Source organism: Bufo gargarizans, chromosome 1, assembly GCF_014858855.1.
Source record: "Bufo gargarizans isolate SCDJY-AF-19 chromosome 1, ASM1485885v1, whole genome shotgun sequence".
In the NCBI taxonomy this organism is placed as follows: Eukaryota; Metazoa; Chordata; class Amphibia; order Anura; family Bufonidae; genus Bufo; species Bufo gargarizans.
This window is the reverse complement of record NC_058080.1, coordinates 714,162,119-714,185,506: the sequence shown is the minus strand read 5'-3', so window position 1 is coordinate 714,185,506 and position 23,388 is coordinate 714,162,119. Positions and strand designations below refer to the sequence as shown.

Genomic DNA, 23,388 nt, shown 5'->3' with positions numbered 1-23,388 from the left:
GTACACATGCAGGCACTCTCACATACACACACTGTCACATATGCAGGCACTCTCACATAGACACTTGTACACATGCAGGCACTCTCACATAGACACTTGTACACATGCAGGCACTCTCACATAGACACTTGTACACATGCAGGCACTGTCACATACACACTTGTACACATGCAGGCACTGTCACATACACACTTGTACACATGCAGGCACTGTCACATACACACTTGTACACATGCAGGCACTGTCACATACACACTTGTACACATGCAGGCACTCGCACATACACACACTGTCACATATGCAGGCACTCACATTCACACTTGTACACATGCAGGCACTCTCACATACACACTTGTACACATGCAGGCACCTTCACACACACATTGTCACATACTATGCAGGAACTATTTGACACTACATTACATACAGATCCCTTCCTCACCTCCTGTCTCTGTATTGCTGTTTATGGTGTCCTCAGCCAGGGTCCTCCCCTCTCAGTAGCAGGCTCAGGCTCCTCCCCCTCTCAGTAGCAGGCTCAGGCTCCTCCCCCTCTCAGTAGCAGGCTCAGGCTCCTCCCCCTCCCAGTAGCAGGCTCAGGCTCCTCCCTCTCTCAGTAGCAGGCTCAGGCTCCTCCCCCTCTCAGTAGCAGGGCTCTGTCTCCTCACTGATTAGCAGAGCTGGCTCATTGGAGGAGATCCTGTCAGCACTTTTGAGTGACAGGTTTTAGACCAATCAGCACCCTGGTCAGTAAGGCTGGGTCCACAAGGTCCTATTTTCGAGAAAATCACGGCAAAGTGCTGTGTTTTTTTGTCACAGCCTTACTGACCAGGAGTGCTGATTACACTAAAACCTGTCAACCCTCCTATGAATCAGCCACTGAACAGCACATTATCTTTCAGTCTGAAGTTCAGGAAGGGGGCCCCACTCACCAGTGGACAGTCCAAGCTGTATGGGCCCCCTCACATGCTGGGTCCCTGTGCAGCTGAACCAGCAGAGGGTCCAGCACTGAACTCCTTTTCCTGCTTATAGTTGGTATTTATAGCTACCACTAGGGGGAGTTTACTACATACAGATTTATACATCATGCATTGAGTTTAGTACTATTTGAATGAGTCCATATGCAATTAGCTCCCTCTAGTGGTGGCTGCAGATAGTCAGAATTATATCATTTATCAAGTCAGATAATCATGAGATCACCATTACAGATACAGGGAGTGCAGAATTATTAGGCAAATGAGTATTTTGACCACATCATCCTCTTTATGCATGTTGTCTTACTCCAAGCTGTATAGGCTCGAAAGCCTACTACCAATTAAGCATATTAGGTGATGTGCATCTCTGTAATGAGAAGGGGTGTGGTCTAATGACATCAACACCCTATATCAGGTGTGCATAATTAGTAGGCAACTTCCTTTCCTTTGGCAAAATGGGTCAAAAGAAGGACTTGACAGGCTCAGAAAAGTCAAAAATAGTGAGATATCTTGCAGAGAGATGCAGCACTCTTAAAATTGCAAAGCTTCTGAAGCGTGATCATCGAACAATCAAGCGTTTCATTCAAAATAGTCAACAGGGTCGCAAGAAGCGTGTGGAAAAACCAAGGCGCAAAATAACTGCCCATGAACTGAGAAAAGTCAAGCGTGCAGCTGCCAAGATGCCACTTGCCACCAGTTTGGCCATATTTCAGAGCTGCAACATCACTGGAGTGCCCAAAAGCACAAGGTGTGCAATACTCAGAGACATGGCCAAGGTAAGAAAGGCTGAAAGACGACCAGCACTGAACAAGACACACAAGCTGAAACGTCAAGACTGGGCCAAGAAATATCTCAAGACTGATTTTTCTAAGGTTTTATGGACTGATGAAATGAGAGTGAGTCTTGATGGGCCAGATGGATGGGCCTGTGGCTGGATTGGTAAACGGCAGAGAGCTCCAGTCCGACTCAGACGCCAGCAAGGTGGAGGTGGAGTACTGGTTTGGGCTGGTATCATCAAAGATGAGCTTGTGGGGCCTTTTCGGGTTGAGGATGGAGTCAAGCTCAACTCCCAGTCCTACTGCCAGTTTCTGGAAGACACCTTCTTCAAGCAGTGGTACAGGAAGAAGTCTGCATCCTTCAAGAAAAACATGATTTTCATGCAGGACAATGCTCCATCACACGCGTCCAAGTACTCCACAGCGTGGCTGGCAAGAAAGGGTATAAAAGAAGAAAATCTAATGACATGGCCTCCTTGTTCACCTGATCTGAACCCCATTGAGAACCTGTGGTCCATCATCAAATGTGAGATTTACAAGGAGGGAAAACAGTACACCTCTCTGAACAGTGTCTGGGAGGCTGTGGTTGCTGCTGCACGCAATGTTGATGGTGAACAGATCAAAACACTGACAAAATCCATGGATGGAAGGCTTTTGAGTCTCCTTGCAAAGAAGGGTGGCTATATTGGTCACTGATTTGTTTTTGTTTTGTTTTTGAATGTCAGAAATGTATATTTGTGAATGTTGAGATGTTATATTGGTTTCACTGGTAAAAATAAATAATTGAAATGGGTATATATTTGTTTTTTGTTAAGTTGCCTAATAATTATGCACAGTAATAGTCACCTGCACACACAGATATCCCCCTAAAATAGCTAAAACTAAAAACAAACTAAAAACTACTTCCAAAAATATTCAGCTTTGATATTAATGAGTTTTTTGGGTTCATTGAGAACATGGTTGTTGTTCAATAATAAAATTAATCCTCAAAAATACAACTTGCCTAATAATTCTGCACTCCCTGTATATTAAGAAATAGAACAGTACAGAAGTGGTGGGCAGTGGGATCCATTATTTTATGGGAAGGCCTAATAATTTCTTTGTACCTTCGTAATCTTTGGTGTCAAAATAATCCATTTTAATTATTGTAAATCTATTTGATTCCTTGTATGATGTATTCTTAATCCCTGATTAAGGAATTAATCCCAGATTAATCCCTATCGTATCAGCATCCAAAACTTGCGGGTAAAACAGTACTTGCATCTGATATGAGGATGGAGAATAGGTCCTTAAAGGCACATTTCCATCATATTAACAACCTATATGTGGATATTTTATGTATTATTATTATTATTATTGCTTTTTTATTTTTATTTTTTGTTAAACAAAAAAAAAAAAATACTAGTTGTTTTTTTTTTAAGTCACTCCATGTATTCTACTTCCTGCCCTGGCTCTTTTAACTTCCTGTGTTTCTTAACTCATTGAGATTAGTGAGAGCCCTCCTGTACTCAGTGAGAGCCCTCCTGTAGTCAATCAATTAGAGCGTCACATATTACACTAATCGATGAAATGCTCTTCTGCAGGCATCTGTATCTAGGCCTATGAAGAGAACAATAGAGCTGTCTACTGTAATCCTAATTCTACACCTACTATTATCATAAAGATTACCCTTCAGATAATATCCTCGCTTTACAGCAGCAGTAAACTAACAAGGGATTTTCTATCTATATGGGAGTCTCTGCGCTGATTGCTACAGGAGGACAGCATTTTAGCGTTTTTCATATTACATTTTAAATGGCATAGTACTGTCGAAATGAGGAAACGGCCACAAATTTTAAAAAATATAAAGTTTTCTATGAACATTAAAGAGGTTGTCCGGGTTCAGAGCTGAACTCGGACATGTCCCAAATTTCACCCCGGCAGCCCCCCTGACTTGAGCATCAGAGCAGTTCATGCTCCGATGCTCTCCTTTGCCCTGTGCTGAATCGCACAGGGCAAAGGCATTTTCTGGCGTTCCGGTGACGTACCGGGCTCTCTATGGGGCTGACAGGCGGAGGCTTCTGCCCATCAGTGAGCCCGGTGACTTCACTGATACTGATGGGCAGGCTTAAGCGCTGCACTATCCAGCTAGGGGCAAGGGAGAGCATCGGAGAATGAAATGCTCCGATGCTCTTGTCAGGGGGCTGCCTGGGTGAAATTATGGGTATGTCCGGGTTCAGCTCTGAACCCGGACATCCCCTTTAAGTAAAAAAAAATAACAATCGGGAACAATCAGTGAGCCACAAAAAAAAAAAAAAAAAAACCCTTTCAGATGGTAGTGTTCCTTTATCATAGAGGTACAGTTGTAGCAGAAGCCAAATGAAGGTTAGGCACGCTACGCCGATGGTATGTTTGCCTCTTGCTACAACTGTATGTTGGCTGAATCAACTGATCTCAGGGAAGAGAAGGGCCTGGTATGTTGGAAATCGGCATGCCCGATCCTTTGGTTCTCCTTGGAGATAACCCGCCATCAGAGGTGTCTGGCAGCCGCTGTCTCCTCTCTTCCATTCATAGCATGTGCATGCAAGGCCGAGCCGAGCAAACCAACAGTTCTCTCATGTGCACGGCCGACTTATGCCTCATGCACACGACCGTATGTATTTTGCGGTCTGCAAAACAAGGATCCGACAAATACAGATAACATCTGTGTGATATCCGTGTTGCATCTGTTTTTGTTTTTTGCGGACCCATTGGGGCACATTTACCATAGTGGCGTAAAAATGCTGTTCTAGACAGTCTTATTTTTTTTTTTTTGCATTTACTACTGAAAATTTGCGCCTCCTTCGCCTATTTAGATATTTTTAGACTAATTCAGAAGTTTTCTAACTTTTGCGCCTATTTTCCGACCTAGGTGCGCCTTATATTGCATCTGATTTCTAATTTCTGTTCTTCTCCAGGGCTGGCGTTCTTTTCTGCGTCTGTTTTGAGTGGTGAGTTGCGCCACATTTCGGCTCAAAAATATGTAGACGTGCGCCTAATTTCAGCTCGCTTGCGCCACATTTTCATGCACATACTAATTAGACCAGTCTTTTGGCTGTATTGCACCAACAGATTATCTGACAGATATCTGACAGATTTATGACCAATCGTTGGTCAGATGGCCTATTACACAAACAGATCTTTTGTTATACACATCAACTGATTGGACAGATATTGATCATATAATCTGTTGGTGTCATACTTAGTGAGTATGAAGCTGTCGTACTGATGAAGAACCACTAGAGGTAAGAATAATGCCAATACGCCTAGTCTAATTTATGAAGTGCTTGATAAATAGTCGGTAAAAGACAGACGGGTGAGGCAAATACGTCCGTCTAATTGAAAGGCCAAAAACATGCTTGATAAATGAGCCCCATTAACTCCAGTGGGTCCATTGTCCGCATTTTGCAGACAAGTATAGGACATGTTCTTTTTGCAGAACAGACATACGGATTTGGAAAGCGGATCATCCGTATTTTTGCCAATCTGCATTTTGCAGACTGCAAAATACATACGAGGCCTTAATAGGAGATCACTGCCTGAATGAGATAATGGCTGCAGCACCCCAGAGTGCTTTAGGAGAGGACTGTACTTATGTTACAGGCAGTGGCCTGTCTGTTCAAGCGCGGCCTGTGCTCAGTTTCTTACTATTTTATTAAAGAAGTTGTCTCACTTCAGAAAGTGGCATTTATCATGTAGAGAAAGTTAATACCAGGCCCTTCCTAATGTTCTAATGTATTGTGATTGTCCATATTGCCTCCTTTGCTGTCTGAATTCATTTTTCCATCACCTTATAAACTGCTCATTTCCATGGTTACGACCACCTTACAATCCATCAGCGGTGGTCGTGCTTGCACACTATAAGAAAACGCATCTGCCTGTTTGGTGGTCGGGACCATGGGAGCGCACATGGGCTAGTGCTTTTTCCTATAGTGTGCAAGCACGACCACCACTGATAGATTGTAGGGTGGACGTAACCATGGATATGAGCAGTGTATAATTTGATGGAAAAATGAATCCAGCCAGCAAAGGAGGCAATATGGACAATCACAATACATTAGTAAGTGGCTTGCATTACATAATACATGCTATTTTCTGAAGTGAGAGGACTTCTACTTAAAGGGTTTTTCCAGGACCTTTATATTAATGACCAGTCAGCTGAATGTAGAGCACACAATGCACCAGAACCAAGCACAGTTCTCTCCGCTGTGCTTTGGACGTGCCTGGTTACTGCAGCTCTCTCCCCAATCATTTGTATGGGATACAGCTGCTGTAACCAGGCACAGTTCTCTCACCATTGTGCATTGGCCATGCCTGATTACTGCAGCCCTCTCCTCATTCATTTGTATATGGGATACAGCTGCTGTAACCAGGCACAGTTCTCTCACCATTGTGCATTGGCTGTGTCTGGTTACTGCAGCTCTCTCCCCATTCATGTTACGGGAAACAGCTGCTGTAACCAGGCACAGTTCTCTCACCATTGTGCATTAGCCGTGCCTGGTTACTGCAGCTCTCTCCCCAATCATTTGTATGGGATACAGCTGCTGTAACCAGGCACAGTTCTCTCACCATTGTGCATTGGCTGTGTCTGGTTACTGCAGCTCTCTCCCCATTCATGTTTACGGAAAACAGCTGCTGTAACCAGGCACAGTTCTCTCACCACTAGGCATTGGCCATGCCTGGTTACTGCAGCTCTCCCTCCATTTATTTGTATGAAATACAGCTGCTGTAACCAGTCACAGTTCTCTCACCACTGTGCATTGGCCATGCCTGATTACTGCAGCCCTCTCCTCATTCATTTCTATATATGGGATACAGCTGCTGTAACCAGACACAGTTCTCTCACCATTGTGCATTAGCTGTGTCTGGTTACTGCAGCTCTCTCCCCATTCATGTTACGGGAAACAGCTGCTGTAACCAGGCACAGTTCTCTCACCATTGGGCATTAGCCGTGCCTGGTTACTGCAGCTCTCTCCCCAATCATTTGTATGGGATACAGCTGCTGTAACCAGGCACAGTTCTCTCAACATTGTGCATTGGCTGTGTCTGGTTACTGCAGCTCTCTCCCCATTCATGTGTATGGGAAACAGCTGCTGTAACCAGGCACAGTTCTCTCACCACTAGGCATTGGCCGTGCCTGGTTACTGCAGCTCTCTCCCCAATCATTTGTATGGGACTGAGCTGCTGTTACCAGACACAGCCAATAAACCTTTCTGCACTGCATGCATTACAATCAGCTGATAGGTGGAGGTGCCAGGAGATGGACCCCCACTGATCTGATATTGGTGACCTATCGTTTGCTGGACACACTGCAGCAAACGCTAAGCTGTGAGAAATATTAGATCTGCACAGGTTTCCTCTGGGTATAAAGAAGACTATTCCTATCCATTAACAGCAAGCAGAGGTGTTTATTATTAGACATAACCAAATAACCTTTATTTTATTACAGTAATTTCTTACAATCCTGTCCTTCTAAAAGCTGCTCTGGTGTTCAATGGGTTAAACGAATCAGTGAATATTTGCAAGGATGCATGATAAAGGAATACATTTACTGACGCATTAAGGTCTTTATATAGGATCCCGACCTTACAAACTCCAGGCAGAATGCTGTAAAACCATTGATTTCAGCAGCCACTTATCCCACTTAGCATTGCTGCTGACTCAACCCTGCTCCTTTAGGAAGTTACTACATGTATAATTAAAGAATATCAGGTCCTATTTTTACATTCCCCATACGTAACTACTTTTTAACCTTAAAGTGAATATCCACCCTTATAAATAGCACCGATATTAGATCCAGGTTATTTTATTAACCCCTTAAGGACCAGGCTCATTTTCACCTTAAGGACCAGGCCATTTTTTGCAAATCTGACCAGTGTCACTTTAAGTGCTCATAACTTTAAAACGCTTCGACTTACCCAGGCCGTTCTGAGATTGTTTTTTCGTCACATATTGTACTTCATGACACTGCTAAAATTGGGTCAAAAAAGTTAATTTTTTTGCATAAAAAAATACATTTTTTACCAAAAATTTTGAAAAATTAGCAAATTTCAAAGTTTCAGTTTCTCTACTTCTGTAATACATAGTAATACCCCCAAAAATTGTGATGACTTTACATTCCCCATATGTCTACTTCATGTTTGAATTGTTTTGGGAATGATATTTTATTTTTTGGGGATGTTACAATGCTTAGAAGTTTAGAAGCAAAATTTGAAATTTTTGAGAAATCTTCAAAATCCCACTTTTTATGGACCAGTTCAGGTTTGCAGTCATATTGTGAGGCTTAGATAATAGAAACCTCCCAAAAATGACCCCATTCTAGAAACTACACCCCTCAAGGTATTCAAAACTGTTTTTTCAAACTTTATTAACCCTTTAGGTCTTCCACAAGAGTTGATGGCAGATGGAGAAACAATTTTGAAATTTCTATTTTTTGGAAAATTTTCCAATATAATCAATTTTTTCCAGGAGTAAAACAAGGGTTAACTGCCAAACAACACTCAAAATGGGTTGCCCTGATTCTGTAGTTTGCAGAAACACCCCATATGTGGTCGTAAACTACTGTTTGGCCGAACGGTAGCACATAGAAGGAGGGGAACACCATATGGGTTTTGGAAGGCAGATTTTGCAGGACTGGTTTTGTTTATACCATGTCCCATTTGAAGCCCCCTGTTGCACCCCTAGAATAGAAATTTCAAAAAAGTGACTCCATCTAAGAAAGTACACCCCTCAAGGTATTCAAAACTGGGTTTACAAACTTTGTTAACCCTTTAGGTGTTCCACAAGAGTTAATGGCAGATGGAGAAACAATTTTGAAATTTCTATTTTTTGGAAAATTTTCCAATATAATCAATTTTTTCCAGGAGTAAAACAAGGGTTAACTGCCAAACAACACTCAAAATGGGTTGCCCTGATTCTGTAGTTTGCAGAAACACCCCATATGTGGTCGTAAACTACTGTTTGGCCGAACGGTAGCACATAGAAGGAGGGGAACACCATATGGGTTTTGGAAGGCAGATTTTGCAGGACTGGTTTTGTTTATACCATGTCCCATTTGAAGCCCCCTGTTGCACCCCTAGAATAGAAATTTCAAAAAAGTGACTCCATCTAAGAAAGTACACCCCTCAAGGTATTCAAAACTGGGTTTACAAACTTTGTTAACCCTTTAGGTGTTCCACAAGAGTTAATGGCAGATGGAGAAACAATTTTGAAATTTCTATTTTTTGGAAAATTTTCCAATATAATCAATTTTTTCCAGGAGTAAAACAAGGGTTAACTGCCAAACAACACTCAAAATGGGTTGCCCTGAATCTGTAGTTTGCAGAAACACCCCATATGTGGTCGTAAACTACTGTTTGGCCGAACGGTAGCACATAGAAGGAGGGGAACACCATATGGGTTTTGGAAGGCAGATTTTGCAGGACTGGTTTTGTTTATACCATGTCCCATTTGAAGCCCCCTGTTGCACCCCTAGAATAGAAATTTCAAAAAAGTGACTCCATCTAAGAAAGTACACCCCTCAAGGTATTCAAAACTGGGTTTACAAACTTTGTTAACCCTTTAGGTGTTCCACAAGAGTTAATGGCAGATGGAGAAACAATTTTGAAATTTCTATTTTTTGGAAAATTTTCCAATATAATCAATTTTTTCCAGGAGTAAAACAAGGGTTAACTGCCAAACAACACTCAAAATGGGTTGCCCTGATTCTGTAGTTTGCAAAAACACCCCATATGTGGTCGTAAACTACTGTTTGGCCGAACGGTAGCACATAGAAGGAGGGGAACACCATATGGGTTTTGGAAGGCAGATTTTGCAGGACTGGTTTTGTTTATACCATGTCCCATTTGAAGCCCCCTGTTGCACCCCTAGAATAGAAATTTCAAAAAAGTGACTCCATCTAAGAAAGTACACCCCTCAAGGTATTCAAAACTGGGTTTACAAACTTTGTTAACCCTTTAGGTGTTCCACAAGAGTTAATGGCAGATGGAGAAACAATTTAGAAATTTCTATTTTTTGGAAAATTTTCCAATATAATCAATTTTTTCCAGGAGTAAAACAAGGGTTAACTGCCAAACAACACTCAAAATGGGTTGCCCTGATTCTGTAGTTTGCAAAAACACCCCATATGTGGTCGTAAACTACTGTTTGGCTAAACGGCAGGACATAGAAGAAGGGGAACGCCATACGGTTTTTGGAAGGCAGATTTTGCTGGACTGGTTTATTTACACCATGTACCCTTTCAAGCCCCCTGATGCACCCCTAGAGTAGAAACTCCATAAAAGTGACCCCATCTAGGAAACTACGGGATAAGGTGGTTGTTGTTTTGGGACAATTTTTGGGGTAAATTAGATTTTTGGTTGCTCTATATTACTCTTTTTTGAGGCAATGTAACAAAAAAATGTAATACTAAAATTGTTTCTACATTCGCTATTTAGTTTTGTGGAACACCTAAAGGGTTAACATAGTTTGTAAAGTAATTTTTGAATACCTTGAGGGGTGTAGTTTCTTAGATGGGGTCACTTTTTTGGAGTTTCTAGTCTAGGCTACATCAGGGGGGGCTTCTAATGGGACATGGTGTAAAAAAAAAAAACTGTCCATCAAAATCTGCCTTCCAGAAACCGTATGGAGTTCCCTTCGTTCTATGCCCTGCCGTGCGGCTATATAGCCATTTACGACCACATATGGGGTGTTTCTGCAAACTACAGAATTGGGGCAATAAATGTTTAGTTTTGTTTGGCTGTTAACCCTTGCTTTATTACCGGCAAAATGGATTTAAATTTAAAATTTGCCCAAAAATAGGTGTTTTGGCACCGTTTTTATTTTATATTTTTAACACCGTTCATCCGAGGCGTTTGGTAAAAAGTTATTTTTATAGCGACGACTTTTACGCACGCGACGATGCCCAATATGTATGGCTCTCAGACTTTGGAGACACTAAGCAGGCATCCTAAAACTGCGGCCCTCCAGATGTTGTAAAACTACAATTCCCACCATGCCCTGATGATGGCTGTAGGTTGTCTGGGCATGCTGGGAGTTATAGTTTTACAACATCTGGAGGGCCGCAGTTTGAGGATGCCTGCACTAAAACTAATATTTTTTGGGGAAAGAAAAATTGTTTTCGTGTCTCCAAAGTCTGAGAGCCATAGTGTTTTATGTTCTCTAGTGAACTGTTGGGGATTATAAAAATTTAGTACTCCATGGAAGTGTGATACTCCCTGAAGCAATCGATAACGCAGAGGCCCGGATGATCGGGGCACGTGTCACATTGAGTTGTGGTGTCCTTCCGTATCCCCCTCTTGTGACACACTCTGCACTTTTTTTGGGTTCGTCCCTTCTTTCCAGTATGGGGGACCACACCTGGAAAGTGTTGGCCAGGGACGATCCGGGCGCCTCCAGTTCCCGAGGTACTCCGGCCTGCTCTTTCCCGGTCCGAAAAGATCAGGTCTTTGAGGACTGCCTCATAGAATTGGAGGAATGTCCCTGTGCTGCCAGCGCTTCGGGATAGTACAAAAGAGTTGTACATGGCAACCTGCACCATGTAGACCGCAACTTTTTTGTACCATGCCCGGGTTTTGCGCATGGCGTTATATGGCGTGAGGACTTGATCAGAGAGATCAACTCCTCCCATATACCGATTGTAGTCGACGATACAATCGGGCTTGAGGACCGTTGCCGCGGTACCTCGCACAGGGACTGGGGTGGTGCTGTTACCGTGGATTGTGGACAGCATAAGGACATCCCTCTTGTCCTTATACCTGACCAGCAACAGGTTTCCACTGGTAAGTGCACGGGTCTCACCCCTGGGGATAGGTACCTGGAGGGGGTAGGCAGGGAGGCCGCGTTGATTTTTCCGCACGGTCCCACAAGCGAACGTGGATCTGGCGGCAAGGGACCTGAACAAGGGAATGCTGGTATAAAAGTTGTCCACGTACAAGTGGTAACCCTTATCCAGCAGTGGGTACATAAGGTCCCACACGAGTTTCCCGGTAACACCCAGAGTGGGGGGACATTCTGGTGGTTGAATCCGGGAATCTCGCCCCTCGTACACACGAAATTTGTAAGTGTACCCTGAGGTACTCTCACAAATTTTGTATAGCTTCACGCCATACCTCGCCCGCTTTGTGGGAATGTATTGGCGGAAACTGAGTCTCCCCTTGAACGCAACGAGAGACTCATCAACCGCGACCTCCCTTCCAGGTACGTAGGCCTGCTGAAATGTGGCCCCAAAGTGATCGATGACCGGCCGTATCTTGTACAGCCGGTCATAGGCAGGATCACCTCGGGGGGGACATGCTGCATTATCGGAATAATGCAGACATTTCCGGATGGCCTCAAACCGGTGACGTGTCATGACCATACTGTACAGTGGGGTCTGGTATAGGACGTCCCCACTCCAGTATTGCCTGACACTGGGTTTTTGGACTAGACCCATATGCAGCACGAGGCCCCAAAATGTCCTCATCTCGGCTGCACTGACCGGCGTCCAGCCACCGGGTCTAGCCAAAACTGAGCCTGGGTTTTGAGCGACGAACTGTTGGGCGTACAGATTCGTCTGCTCCACCATCAAATTCACCAGTGGGTTACTGAAAAAAAAACGGGGGGGCTGGTGGTGGGGGGGATGCGGGGGGGGCAAGTGGCGTGGGGTCTGGGGTCTGAAAGTTGTAAAAAAAAAAAGTTTGGAATAAATGTGTTTTTTTTTTTTTTTTTTTTCTAACTTTTCCCTTCTTTCCCTGCCTAACGGTGCCTCTCCCTCACTGACCCTAACCTACCTGGGTGGCGATGGGTGCAGGAGGGTGATGGATGCCGATTTAGGGGGACACAGGAGCTGGTGCTGGACGATGCTGCACGGTCAGGGTGCTGGACAGGAAGAGGAGGGGAGAGAGGAGCGCAGGAAGTTTGAATCTCGCGCCTCTCTCCCCTGCACCAATCAGCACCCTGGACAGCGGCGTTCAGCACCAGGGCCAGCTCCGCCTCTGCAAATCCTCGGACTGCTATTGGTGGTGTAAAATTACGCCACCGATCGCAGTCTTTTTCCGGTTCATCGGGTCACAGGACACCCGAATGGACCGGAAACGCAGAAAACCGCAGGTCTGAATTGACCTGCGGTTTTCTGCGATCGCCGATACGGGGGGGTCCAATGACCCCCCCCTGCGTTGTTACGGGATGCCGGCTGAATGATTTCAGCCGGCGTCCCGTTCCGATTAACCCCTGCGGCGCCGGAATGCAGATTTTAAGTCAGGACGTACCGGTACGTCCTCGGTCCTTAAGGACTCGGGAAATAGGGCGTACCGGTACGTCCTCGGTCCTTAAGGGGTTAATATATCATTACAGCAATTTTTCTAATACAGAGCTCTAAATCAAAATGATAATATTCTGTCTGCCTGAAGCATAAAGGGGTTATACCATGGTTAGTGTAAAAAATAATAAATCAGACATGATATAGTGCATGGCAATTTATTTCTAACAAAGCTAGAACCAGCCCTGCACCTCACATGGATCCAGAGATCTCCACATTTATTAGTACAGAAGCTCTGCTAGATTTTTTTCAAGCTGGCAGCTCAGAGGGCATGTCCTTTCTCAGGGGTTGTGCCCATTCTGCTGTAGCTTTCTCCCTATCACAGCCCAGGGGAGTGTGTCCTTTTTGCTGCAGCTTTCTCCCTGTTACAGCTTAGGGGTTGTGCCCTTTCTGCTGCAACTCTCTCCCTGTCACAGCACAGAAGATGTGTCCTTTCTACCTCAGCCCTCTCCTTCTCACAGCACAGGGAGTGTTATCTTTCTGCTACAGCTCTCTCCCTATCACAACTTGGGAGCATGCCCTTTCTGCTGCATCTTTCTCCCTACTACAGCTCAGGGGCTTCTCCTTTAGCTGCAGCTCTCTCCCTATCACATCTCAGGGGGTGGCTCCTTTTTGCTGCAGCTCTTTCCTCATCACAGTTGCAGCGTAGTTTTCTTTCTGCTGCTTCTCTCCCTTTCATAGCTCAGGGGTCATGTCCTTTCTGCCTCAGCCCCCCTCCCTGTAAGGGCTCATTCAGACGACCGTATGAATGAGTCCGTATCTGTCCCGCAAAACGGATGTGGAACACCGTGTGCGCATTCATTGTTCCATTCCACGGCCCCACAAAAGATATAGAGCAATCGCGGACAAGAATAGGCATTTCTAAAATGAGCCGTCTGTTCTGTTCCGCACACAGGCAGAATCCGTGTTTTGCGGATCCGCAATTTGCGGACTGTAAAACACAGCATGGTCATCTGAATGTGCCCTAACTGCCATAGCTTCTAACTGTAGATCCGGCTGGTGGCATTTGGAGAATTTAACTGAGCATGTGTGACCAACTCGGCAATCATACTGAGGTGGACAGAGAAATAAGGGAAAGAACAAACAGCAGGTGGCGCTATACAGATACATTGTATTGAATAGCTCAGGGGCTATACAGTACATGAATCACAAAAGTAATCAGAACCAGGTGCTGGTTTGAAAAATGTAGAATATTTTTCATGGGACAACCTCTTTACGCGTTTATGACATACTAGCTCCCAAGCTCCCCCTACTGGTGACAGCAAATTAACCATTTATATGCAGGGGATTTCAGAAAAATTGTGTTCTCAATGCTATATAGAGGTATTGTGAAAGAGTTAGGACAGTGACAGTGTTTTGCAATGTGACCCCTGATGTAACTCAGAAACGTGCGCAGACCAGTAGTCGCTTTCCCTTCCCTCTCATACAAATGATGTTACTCATTAGGGTGTGACAGTGAGCAAGGAATAATCCCCCACAATACAGAGCATATAGTATCCCTGCTCCATTCTAAGGTAGGATTATGAGAAGGGGGCGTTCTCAATATAGAGCAAACATTGTCGCAAAGTCTTCATCATATAATTTTCTAGAACTGTTCACGTTGATATTATGTTTGCACTTTCTCTTCTCCAGGGTAAAGGAAACAGAGTTGTTTGATCGATGGAAAAGTCTTCAGATCTGCAAGTGGGAGATGAATGTGACAGAAGCTAATACCTTTAAGTGAGTGACCCCCAAGAGATAAGTCAATAAGCACAAGAATTGAAGTTGTCAGACTTTCCTTGAGGTTAAGAAGATGCCTCAGAAAATCCTCATGTAGTGGAAAAGCAATACCATAGGAATATCTGAGATGGGATGAGGCGTAGATGCCGAGATGATGGATCTCTGAACATCACAAATTATTCCCAGCAGCGTCGGACTGAAGTTCCTTTGGGCCCACCAGAGGAAATTATTCTAGGGGCCCACCCTCTGTGTATATAGGACCTCAAGGGCTCTGTTTTTTTAGGGGTCCATTATTGTGAGAGCTTGGATCCTCTGGTGCTCTGGTGGGCCAGTCCGACCCTGATTCCCAGGCCCATGTCCTCACTCATACTACAGGGTGGGTCCAAAGTCTCAGGACACCCTTTTATTTTAGAAACAAAAAAGGAAAATGAAATATCTGAATACCCCAGCAAGTAATGGGTGAGGGGGCCTATTTTTTAGGTTTTGTCCGGAACATGGCCACCATCTTGAAAGCCACCATATTGGATCATGGGCAACTTTTTTACAATGGGAAGGGGGTCATGTAGCATATCAAAAACACCAACATTTTCTCAGAAATTGATTCCCGCAAGATTTGCAATAATTCTTGTGGTTCAAAAGTTATCAACACAGAAAGTTGCAATAGCAACCGCCTTGAACGTTCCCTGTGATGCACAGCTATTTCACGTGTTCAATGTGTTGTCCCTGGTGCTGAACACAGAACTTTGAAGTTTTGAACCCATTACTTGCTAGGGTATTCAGATATTTCACTTCTCCTTTTGTTTCTGAAATAAAAGGGTGTCCTGAGACTTTTGACTCATCTTGTATATCTGAGTAGGCTTTGCTGGATTGACATATAGGGTTCTTTAGGTGCCAGTTCTGTGGATCATGAGTTTCAGTCCTGCAGTGTATATGCAGCAGAATGTGTCGGTGGTGCACTCTTAGAACTCTTAGAACTGAGTGACACAGAGATTGTCACTTCGGTAATTGCTCTCTAGAAAATCCATCACCCATGTCCTCACCCATACTATATCTCAGTAGGCTTTACTGGATTTACATATAGGGTTCTTTAGGTCCCAATGTTGTGGATCATGAGTTTCAGCAGGGGCGTAGCTATAGGGGGTGCAGAGGTAGCAGTCGTTACCAGGCCCAGGAACCTAAGTGGGCCCAAAGACCCTTGTGCCATATAAGACACTGGCATTATAGAAAGTGCATACTGGTCAATTTACACCTCTGGCTGGAGGGAAGGGGTTAGGTTAAGAATTTGGCATGAGGGGGTGCCCTTTCAATGTTTGCCTCAGGCAGCAGGAAGGCTATGTGCTCCCCTGCCCCTTGCCAACAAGCACTGAGGGACGGGGGCCCAAGCTGAACTCTTGCACCAGGGCCCATGAGTATTCCCACTGGGGAAGGTGTTTGAAAGAAATACCCAAAGGTTGCCAGCCGCCGGCCGGTGAAGGTTGGCGCAGACGCTTGCTGGCCCTTTATGATTCAAAGGGAGCACGTACCCTACAAGCAAGAGAAGCTTTGTCGGCATGCAGGCAGCAGTCTGTGTGGTGGGACAGAGCAGACCCGGTGGCCAGGCCGCCTGGAAGATGACAGCGCGAGGTGGGTCTGGACCGCTGGGTAAGTATAACAGGGCACCTGAAACGTCCTGCTAATAAATAGCACTATGGTAAGTAATGCCCTCTCCCCCAATTTCCTTCCCACCCGTCTAGAGAGAGAGAGAGCTATATATTTCAAATAATTTGAAAGTAGGGAGATTGCAGGGAAGCTACTGAGCCCCCCACTGAATGCAGGAGAAGGTAGAACAGAAGGAGAAATAGCAGGGGGCGCTACCAGAGAGAAAAATGTAGCGTGTACCAAAAAAATTGACAATATTTTTATTGCATGTAGATTACCGTAATAATTCATTTAAAAAAGGCCCTATTCATTGCACAGTGATACTTTTTGTAGGATAATCCCTTTAAATAAACTTTCTGTTTCCAATAGTCAGTAAAAGTAATACGAAGTAGTTATGTGGTAACTTGTATGTTTAATGTTTAAATATGAGTTGTAAAAATTCGGACACGACCTTTAACCCATTTGGCGACTTCAAGCTAATGATTGCCAGTTATCGTCACCCAGGGTGACTTAAAAAAAAGTTTTAAAAAAAAGTTTTTAGAAGTATACAGTATATAAAATTTCAAAACATCCATACATTTATCCCATACGGCAAATGGCATAACAGAAAAGAAAATTTCGAAATGGCCAATTCGCCATTTTTGTCACTTCTTCTCCAATTTTTTTTTACAAAAAGTCACACAATGTACAGATCGCCCCGCAAAAAAGCTCCATACACATAACTCCCAAAAAAGTTATAGGGGTTAGAATATGGCAAAGTATTAAAACGCAAGAAAAAATATACAAGTGTGGTATCGTAATCGTACTGACCTGGAGAATGAAGGTAACAAATTAATTTTACTGCATAGGGAACATTGTAAAAAAAATAAAAAAATAAAACGATGGCAGAAATGCCTTTTTTTTCCAATTTCACCCCATTTTTTTTCCAGCTCCCCACTACATCATATGCAATATTAAAGGGGTTGTCCAGCCAATAATATCCTCAGGATAGGTCATCAATATCAGATCGGCGGGGGTCCAACACCCGGCAGTTCCCGCCAATCAGCTGTTTGAACAGGGAGGCAGCACTCCATGCGAGCACCGCTTCCTCTTCATTACACCGCACTTCGTCTCGGAAGTGCGGTGTAATACAAGCACCCTCTCCATTCAAGTGAATGGACCAAGAGTCCGTAATTACACAACACCAACACTGCACTGAGATGAGATGTAGTGTAATGAAGAGGAACCGGTTCTCGCACAGAGCGCCGCCTCCTCGTCTCACAGCTGATCTGGTGTCGGACCTCCGCCGATTAGATATTGATGACCAATCCTGAGGATAGTTCATCAATATTATAGGCTGGACAACCCTTTTAAATAATGTTATTAGAAAGTACAACTAGTCCTGCAAAAAACAAGCCCTCATAAGGCTATGTGAATGGAAAAATAAAAAAGTTATGGCTCTGGGAAGGCGGCGAGTGAGAAACTAAAATGCAAAAAATTGAAAATCAAAAGGTCTTCTAAGGGGTAAGGATGTGGACTCGAGTGTGTACATCTTAAAGACTATGAATACCTTCTGGGCAATTTTTTATGGTTGCATAAATAGCTTTTTCAATTGGTCTTTATTAGAAATGTTCAGCCATTTTTGAGAAACAGGGTTAAAAATCAGTCTGCAGGGCGTCAGTTTCTGTTTTTAATCCTGTCATCTGACGGCTCATGTAGGGCTCTTATCTGTGATCTCCTGATCTCATAAACACTCATTATAGCTCAATTCTTAGAACACATAAGAATATGGCTTGAATAAGTGTTTATGAGGTCAGGAGTTCAGAGACAAAAGCTACTCAGTGCTGTCAACTGACGGGATTCAAAGAAAACTGAAATTGACAGCCTGCAAACAGATCGATTTTTAACCCTGTATGTCAGAAACTGCTGAACATTTTTAATAAAGACCAATTGAAAAAATTATTTTTATCCCAAAATGAGTAGAATGCAATTATTAAAAAAATGCCCCAAAGATGTCCATAGCCTTTTTAAAGTCTTATTATTTTTTCACTGGGTGACAATATTCTCTGATAATTATGTATTTGCCATCAAATCTGTTTCTAAGAATACTAAAAAACTCTAGCCAGCCTGATGCTAGAAATTCCTGGGTCATAGTGTCGTAGGTCTGTGTACTCCAACAAAATGGAAATCCTTGCCAAAGCCGGCATGCGGCAGGAGATGCAGTGGAGTGCAGCGATGACCTTCTTGTGTTTTACACTTTGCAGATCTCAGCTGTCCAGATGTTGCAATGCCCCTTCTTTCCTTTTCACCACTCAGAAGAACACGCCGCTCGGGACAAAGCTCAGATATGAAGTTGATACAAGCGGTATATTTCAGATCAGCCCTGAGATCTTCAAGATATTCCCCAAGGTATAATTACGACTAGATTTTGAGTCATATGAGACATGGATGATTTTGATGCGCTCGTGGAAATGGTGGTGCCAAAAATGCTGACAAAATAAAACAGGCTTTGGAACACTTCAGAAAACCTTTAGAGGGCACCTGCCATCTACCTTATGCTGCCCATACTAACGGCAGCATGAAGCAGAGACAGGTGAGTTGATTTCAGCGGTCTGTCATTTATAAGTTAAAAGTAAGTGGTTGTCGAGAACCAACATCACAATCATTGCAGACTGGGCCTGGAGAAGAGTCACGGCCACCTGAGAAGAGTCATGGTTATTCATGAAGTCCTGCTCTCCTGCCCTCCTGCTGATGACTGACCGTCTTCTACCTAGTTTTCTCCCTCTCTCTCTAGGAGAGAACTGCCAATCATCAGCAGATGGGCGGAGAGAGCAGGAGATTTGTCACGGTGGTGAGTGGGGAAAACCCCCCACCGTGCAATAGCTGCTGCTGCAACGCCAGATAGCAGGGAACAGGGAGCTGGTCACCTCCTCACGTAACTCTAAGCGCTCTCCCTGGACTCCTAGCGTATGAGCCGCCTCATAAGGTAAGGGGGCTCATACTCTCCAACCTAGGACCCTGCTATCCCTGCTACACCCTAGGCCTGATGACAGGGCAGAGAATGCCTGTGCATCCTCGACACGGATGACTGGCGTCTCCAGAGGCCCAGTAGCTGACAGGATGCAAGGCAATGGGGGAAACCGTACGGCAGGTAAGACACAAAGCACAATAACAATGTTATCTACTCTTACCTGCCGCAGCCAAGATGGAAAGAGGCTCCGGGCTGGGAAACCCACGGTCTTGCCTTCGCTTAACCCCTCCGGGTAAGCACGCCCCTTTCGGAGCCATCACACACCATAATAAAACCTCTCAGACAAAACCCACACCACAACTACATACACCAGGTGGGGAGAGGAATGACAAACACACCGGAGGGGACAACAGACACAGCAAGGGAAACAGAATAATAAATAAGGGTGGCTCACACAGACAGGATTACAAACAGCCCAGGAGCAGAGCTCCACACCAAGCTGAGCCAAATCCAAACTGAACCCTCAGACTCCAACACACCAACATATAAGGAGGCCTGAGGTCACACCCACACAGAGACACACCCAATGTTCACAACACACAGAAGGGGATTAACCCTTCCAACACCAGTGGAAGGGAAGACAGCAACTAAAAGGGGAAGTGCATACAACTCAAACCCTGTGGACACCAAACAGGGAATGTGCACACATAAAACACGTTGCCAAGGGCAACCGCACGCATGACTGTTGTCCGCGGCAACCCCACCTGAGGCAACAGCGAAGTGCTCCCAGCTGCGGTTGACAACGGAAAACCGCGGGCAACAGCATGCGGCACCCAAGGAGTCACGACCATGACCAAGGGTCGTGACACTCCCTCCCCTCAAAGCCCCCCCCAACCGAAAAGGGAGGCTGGTGGGACCAAACAACAGGGAGGGGGGGAGGGGCAATGCCTAAAAACCACCAGTGTCTCCCTCCAGAGCTGCCGCCAACAAACCTGGACCGTACACAACAGCCCCAGGTTGCCAGCCAACAAAGCAGACTGGAAGGGAGAACAACTGAAGGCACTGCCGGATAGATGCCCGTAACTCCCCCCGGAACTGCCGCCAACAGACCTGGACCGTACACAACAGTCCCCAGGTCGTCAGCCAACAGAGCAGTCCGGAGGAGGAAAACAGGACACCGCGTCCAACTCAGGTGGACGTTCCCACTCCAGGTCGCTGCCAGCAGACATTCCCCAACCAGCACACCTGCCGGAACACCAAAGGAATGCTGCCAGCAGACGACCAGAGATAGGAACCCTGAGAGGGACGAGGGGTCACCAACACGGACACGGTTAGCAAGGTGGCGGGGAAAAGCCACCAACCGGGCCGTTAACGGTGAACCCCGTAACGCTCTCCCTCCGGAGAACGCGCATGCACCCCAACGGTCAATGGATGCATGCTTCACCCTCTTACGAAGGGACTGCGACTGCGGAGCCGTTATTTATTATTATGTCACGGTGGTGAGTGGGGAAAACCCCCCACCGTGCAATAGCTGCTGCTGCAACGCCAGATAGCAGGGAACAGGGAGCTGGTCACCTCCTCACGTAACTCTAAGCGCTCTCCCTGGACTCCTAGCGTATGAGCCGCCTCATAAGGTAAGGGGGCTCATACTCTCCAACCTAGGACCCTGCTATCCCTGCTACACCCTAGGCCTGATGACAGGGCAGAGAATGCCTGTGCATCCTCGACACGGATGACTGGCGTCTCCAGAGGCCCAGTAGCTGACAGGATGCAAGGCAATGGGGGAAACCGTACGGCAGGTAAGACACAAAGCACAATAACAATGTTATCTACTCTTACCTGCCGCAGCCAAGATGGAAAGAGGCTCCGGGCTGGGAAACCCACGGTCTTGCCTTCGCTTAACCCCTCCGGGTAAGCACGCCCCTTTCGGAGCCATCACACACCATAATAAAACCTCTCAGACAAAACCCACACCACAACTACATACACCAGGTGGGGAGAGGAATGACAAACACACCGGAGGGGACAACAGACACAGCAAGGGAAACAGAATAATAAATAAGGGTGGCTCACACAGACAGGATTACAAACAGCCCAGGAGCAGAGCTCCACACCAAGCTGAGCCAAATCCAAACTGAACCCTCAGACTCCAACACACCAACATATAAGGAGGCCTGAGGTCACACCCACACAGAGACACACCCAATGTTCACAACACACAGAAGGGGATTAACCCTTCCAACACCAGTGGAAGGGAAGACAGCAACTAAAAGGGGAAGTGCATACAACTCAAACCCTGTGGACACCAAACAGGGAATGTGCACACATAAAACACGTTGCCAAGGGCAACCGCACGCATGACTGTTGTCCGCGGCAACCCCACCTGAGGCAACAGCGAAGTGCTCCCAGCTGCGGTTGACAACGGAAAACCGCGGGCAACAGCATGCGGCACCCAAGGAGTCACGACCATGACCAAGGGTCGTGACAAGATTATAATAACCAGGACTCTTCTCAGGTAGATTTGACTCTTTTCAAGGCCTGAGCTGGAATGATTGTCATGCTGGTTCTCAGCAACCACTGACTTGTAGCTCATGAGTGACACACCGCTGACATCAGCATTTCTGTCACTAATTTATGCTGCCCTCAGTGAGGTTGGCATCAAGTTGATGACAGGTTCCCTTTAAAGGTAACCTTTCACCATGAAAGGCAGTGAAATCGACAGGCAGCTTGTTATGGAGCAGGAGGAGCTGAGCAGACTGATATGTTGTTTTGTGGGAAAATATTAAGCAAAACTTATAATTTAGGTATTTAAATCTCTCCTCTTTTTGAGCTTAGTTGTAGATAGAGCTATCTTATCAGTGACTGACAGCTATCTCTGTATACACACTTACGCAGAGAATGCTATCAATCACTGATAACACCTCCCTGTGTACAGTTATCAGTGACTGACAGGCATCTCTGTATACACACTTTCACAGGAAATGCTATCAATCACTGATAACACCTCCCTGTGTACAGTTATCAGTGACTGACAGGCATCTCTGTATACACACTTACGCAGAGAATGCTATCAATCACTGATAACACCTCCCTGTGTACAGTTATCAGTGACTGACAGGCATCTCTGTATACACACTTACGCAGAGAATGCTATCAATCACTGATAACACCTCCCTGTGTACAGCTATCAGTGACTGACAGCTATCTCTGTATACACACTTACACAGGGAATGCTATCAATCACTGATAATACCTCCCCTGTGTACAGATATCAGTGACAGACAGCTATCTATGTGTATATACTTACACAGGGAATGCTATCAGTCTGATAAGATGGCCCTGTGTTCAAATGAGCTCAGAAAGAGCAGAGATTGAAGACTGCACTACATTTTTATCGTGACAGGTCCTCTTTAAAACTATTTTACAGAATAAAAAAAGGCAGAGGGGGTAATAAATGCTTTTACATCCACTAACTTCAGGCCTCTGCAAGGGAAATAACCTGAATTAAATACAGTTCTTAGGTAGTTTTCAGACTTCTACTTATTCTACATAAGTTTTGTGACTTGTAAATACACTACTTATTCTGTACTGATCTACTGAGTCTGTATTATACTCCAGAGCTGCATTCACTATTCTGCTGGTGGAGTCACTGTGTACATACATTACATTACTTATCCTGTACTGATCCCCAGTTACAACCTGCTGTGTTCACAATTCTGCAGGCTTCAGAGCTGAAATCTCTTGGCTGACACAGATCTGGTGGTACATATTCCACTGTAGTGTTGCCTTTATACCAGACACTTTACAGTAATCTAATGCAGGGAATATGTGCTGTTTCCACTGTATTACAGGAGCTAAGATTATCTTTAGGGGCTTCTCTATACAGGCTTTTCCAGTGATGAATAGTAGAATATTGATTGCAGCTGTGCAGCATAATACAGGCTGGATTAGAAGACTGTATAAAGTGACTGATACCATAGATTATTAGATCTTGGAAGTTAATGGATACATACATATAGA

General features: G+C 45.0%; 1 protein-coding gene across 2 annotated transcripts in view; it reads left to right on the top strand.

Moving 5' to 3' along the window:
* The window catches only part of ST8SIA5 (ST8 alpha-N-acetyl-neuraminide alpha-2,8-sialyltransferase 5), an 80,738-nt gene that overhangs the window by 41,295 nt on the left and 16,055 nt on the right, over nt 1–23,388 (top strand). For both annotated transcript variants that reach the window (XM_044292631.1, XM_044292630.1), the window contains 2 exons: nt 14,694–14,780; nt 18,662–18,806. In XM_044292631.1, the coding sequence (XP_044148566.1) occupies nt 14,694–14,780; nt 18,662–18,806 (232 nt within the window). The remainder of the gene's footprint in view (nt 1–14,693; nt 14,781–18,661; nt 18,807–23,388) is intronic.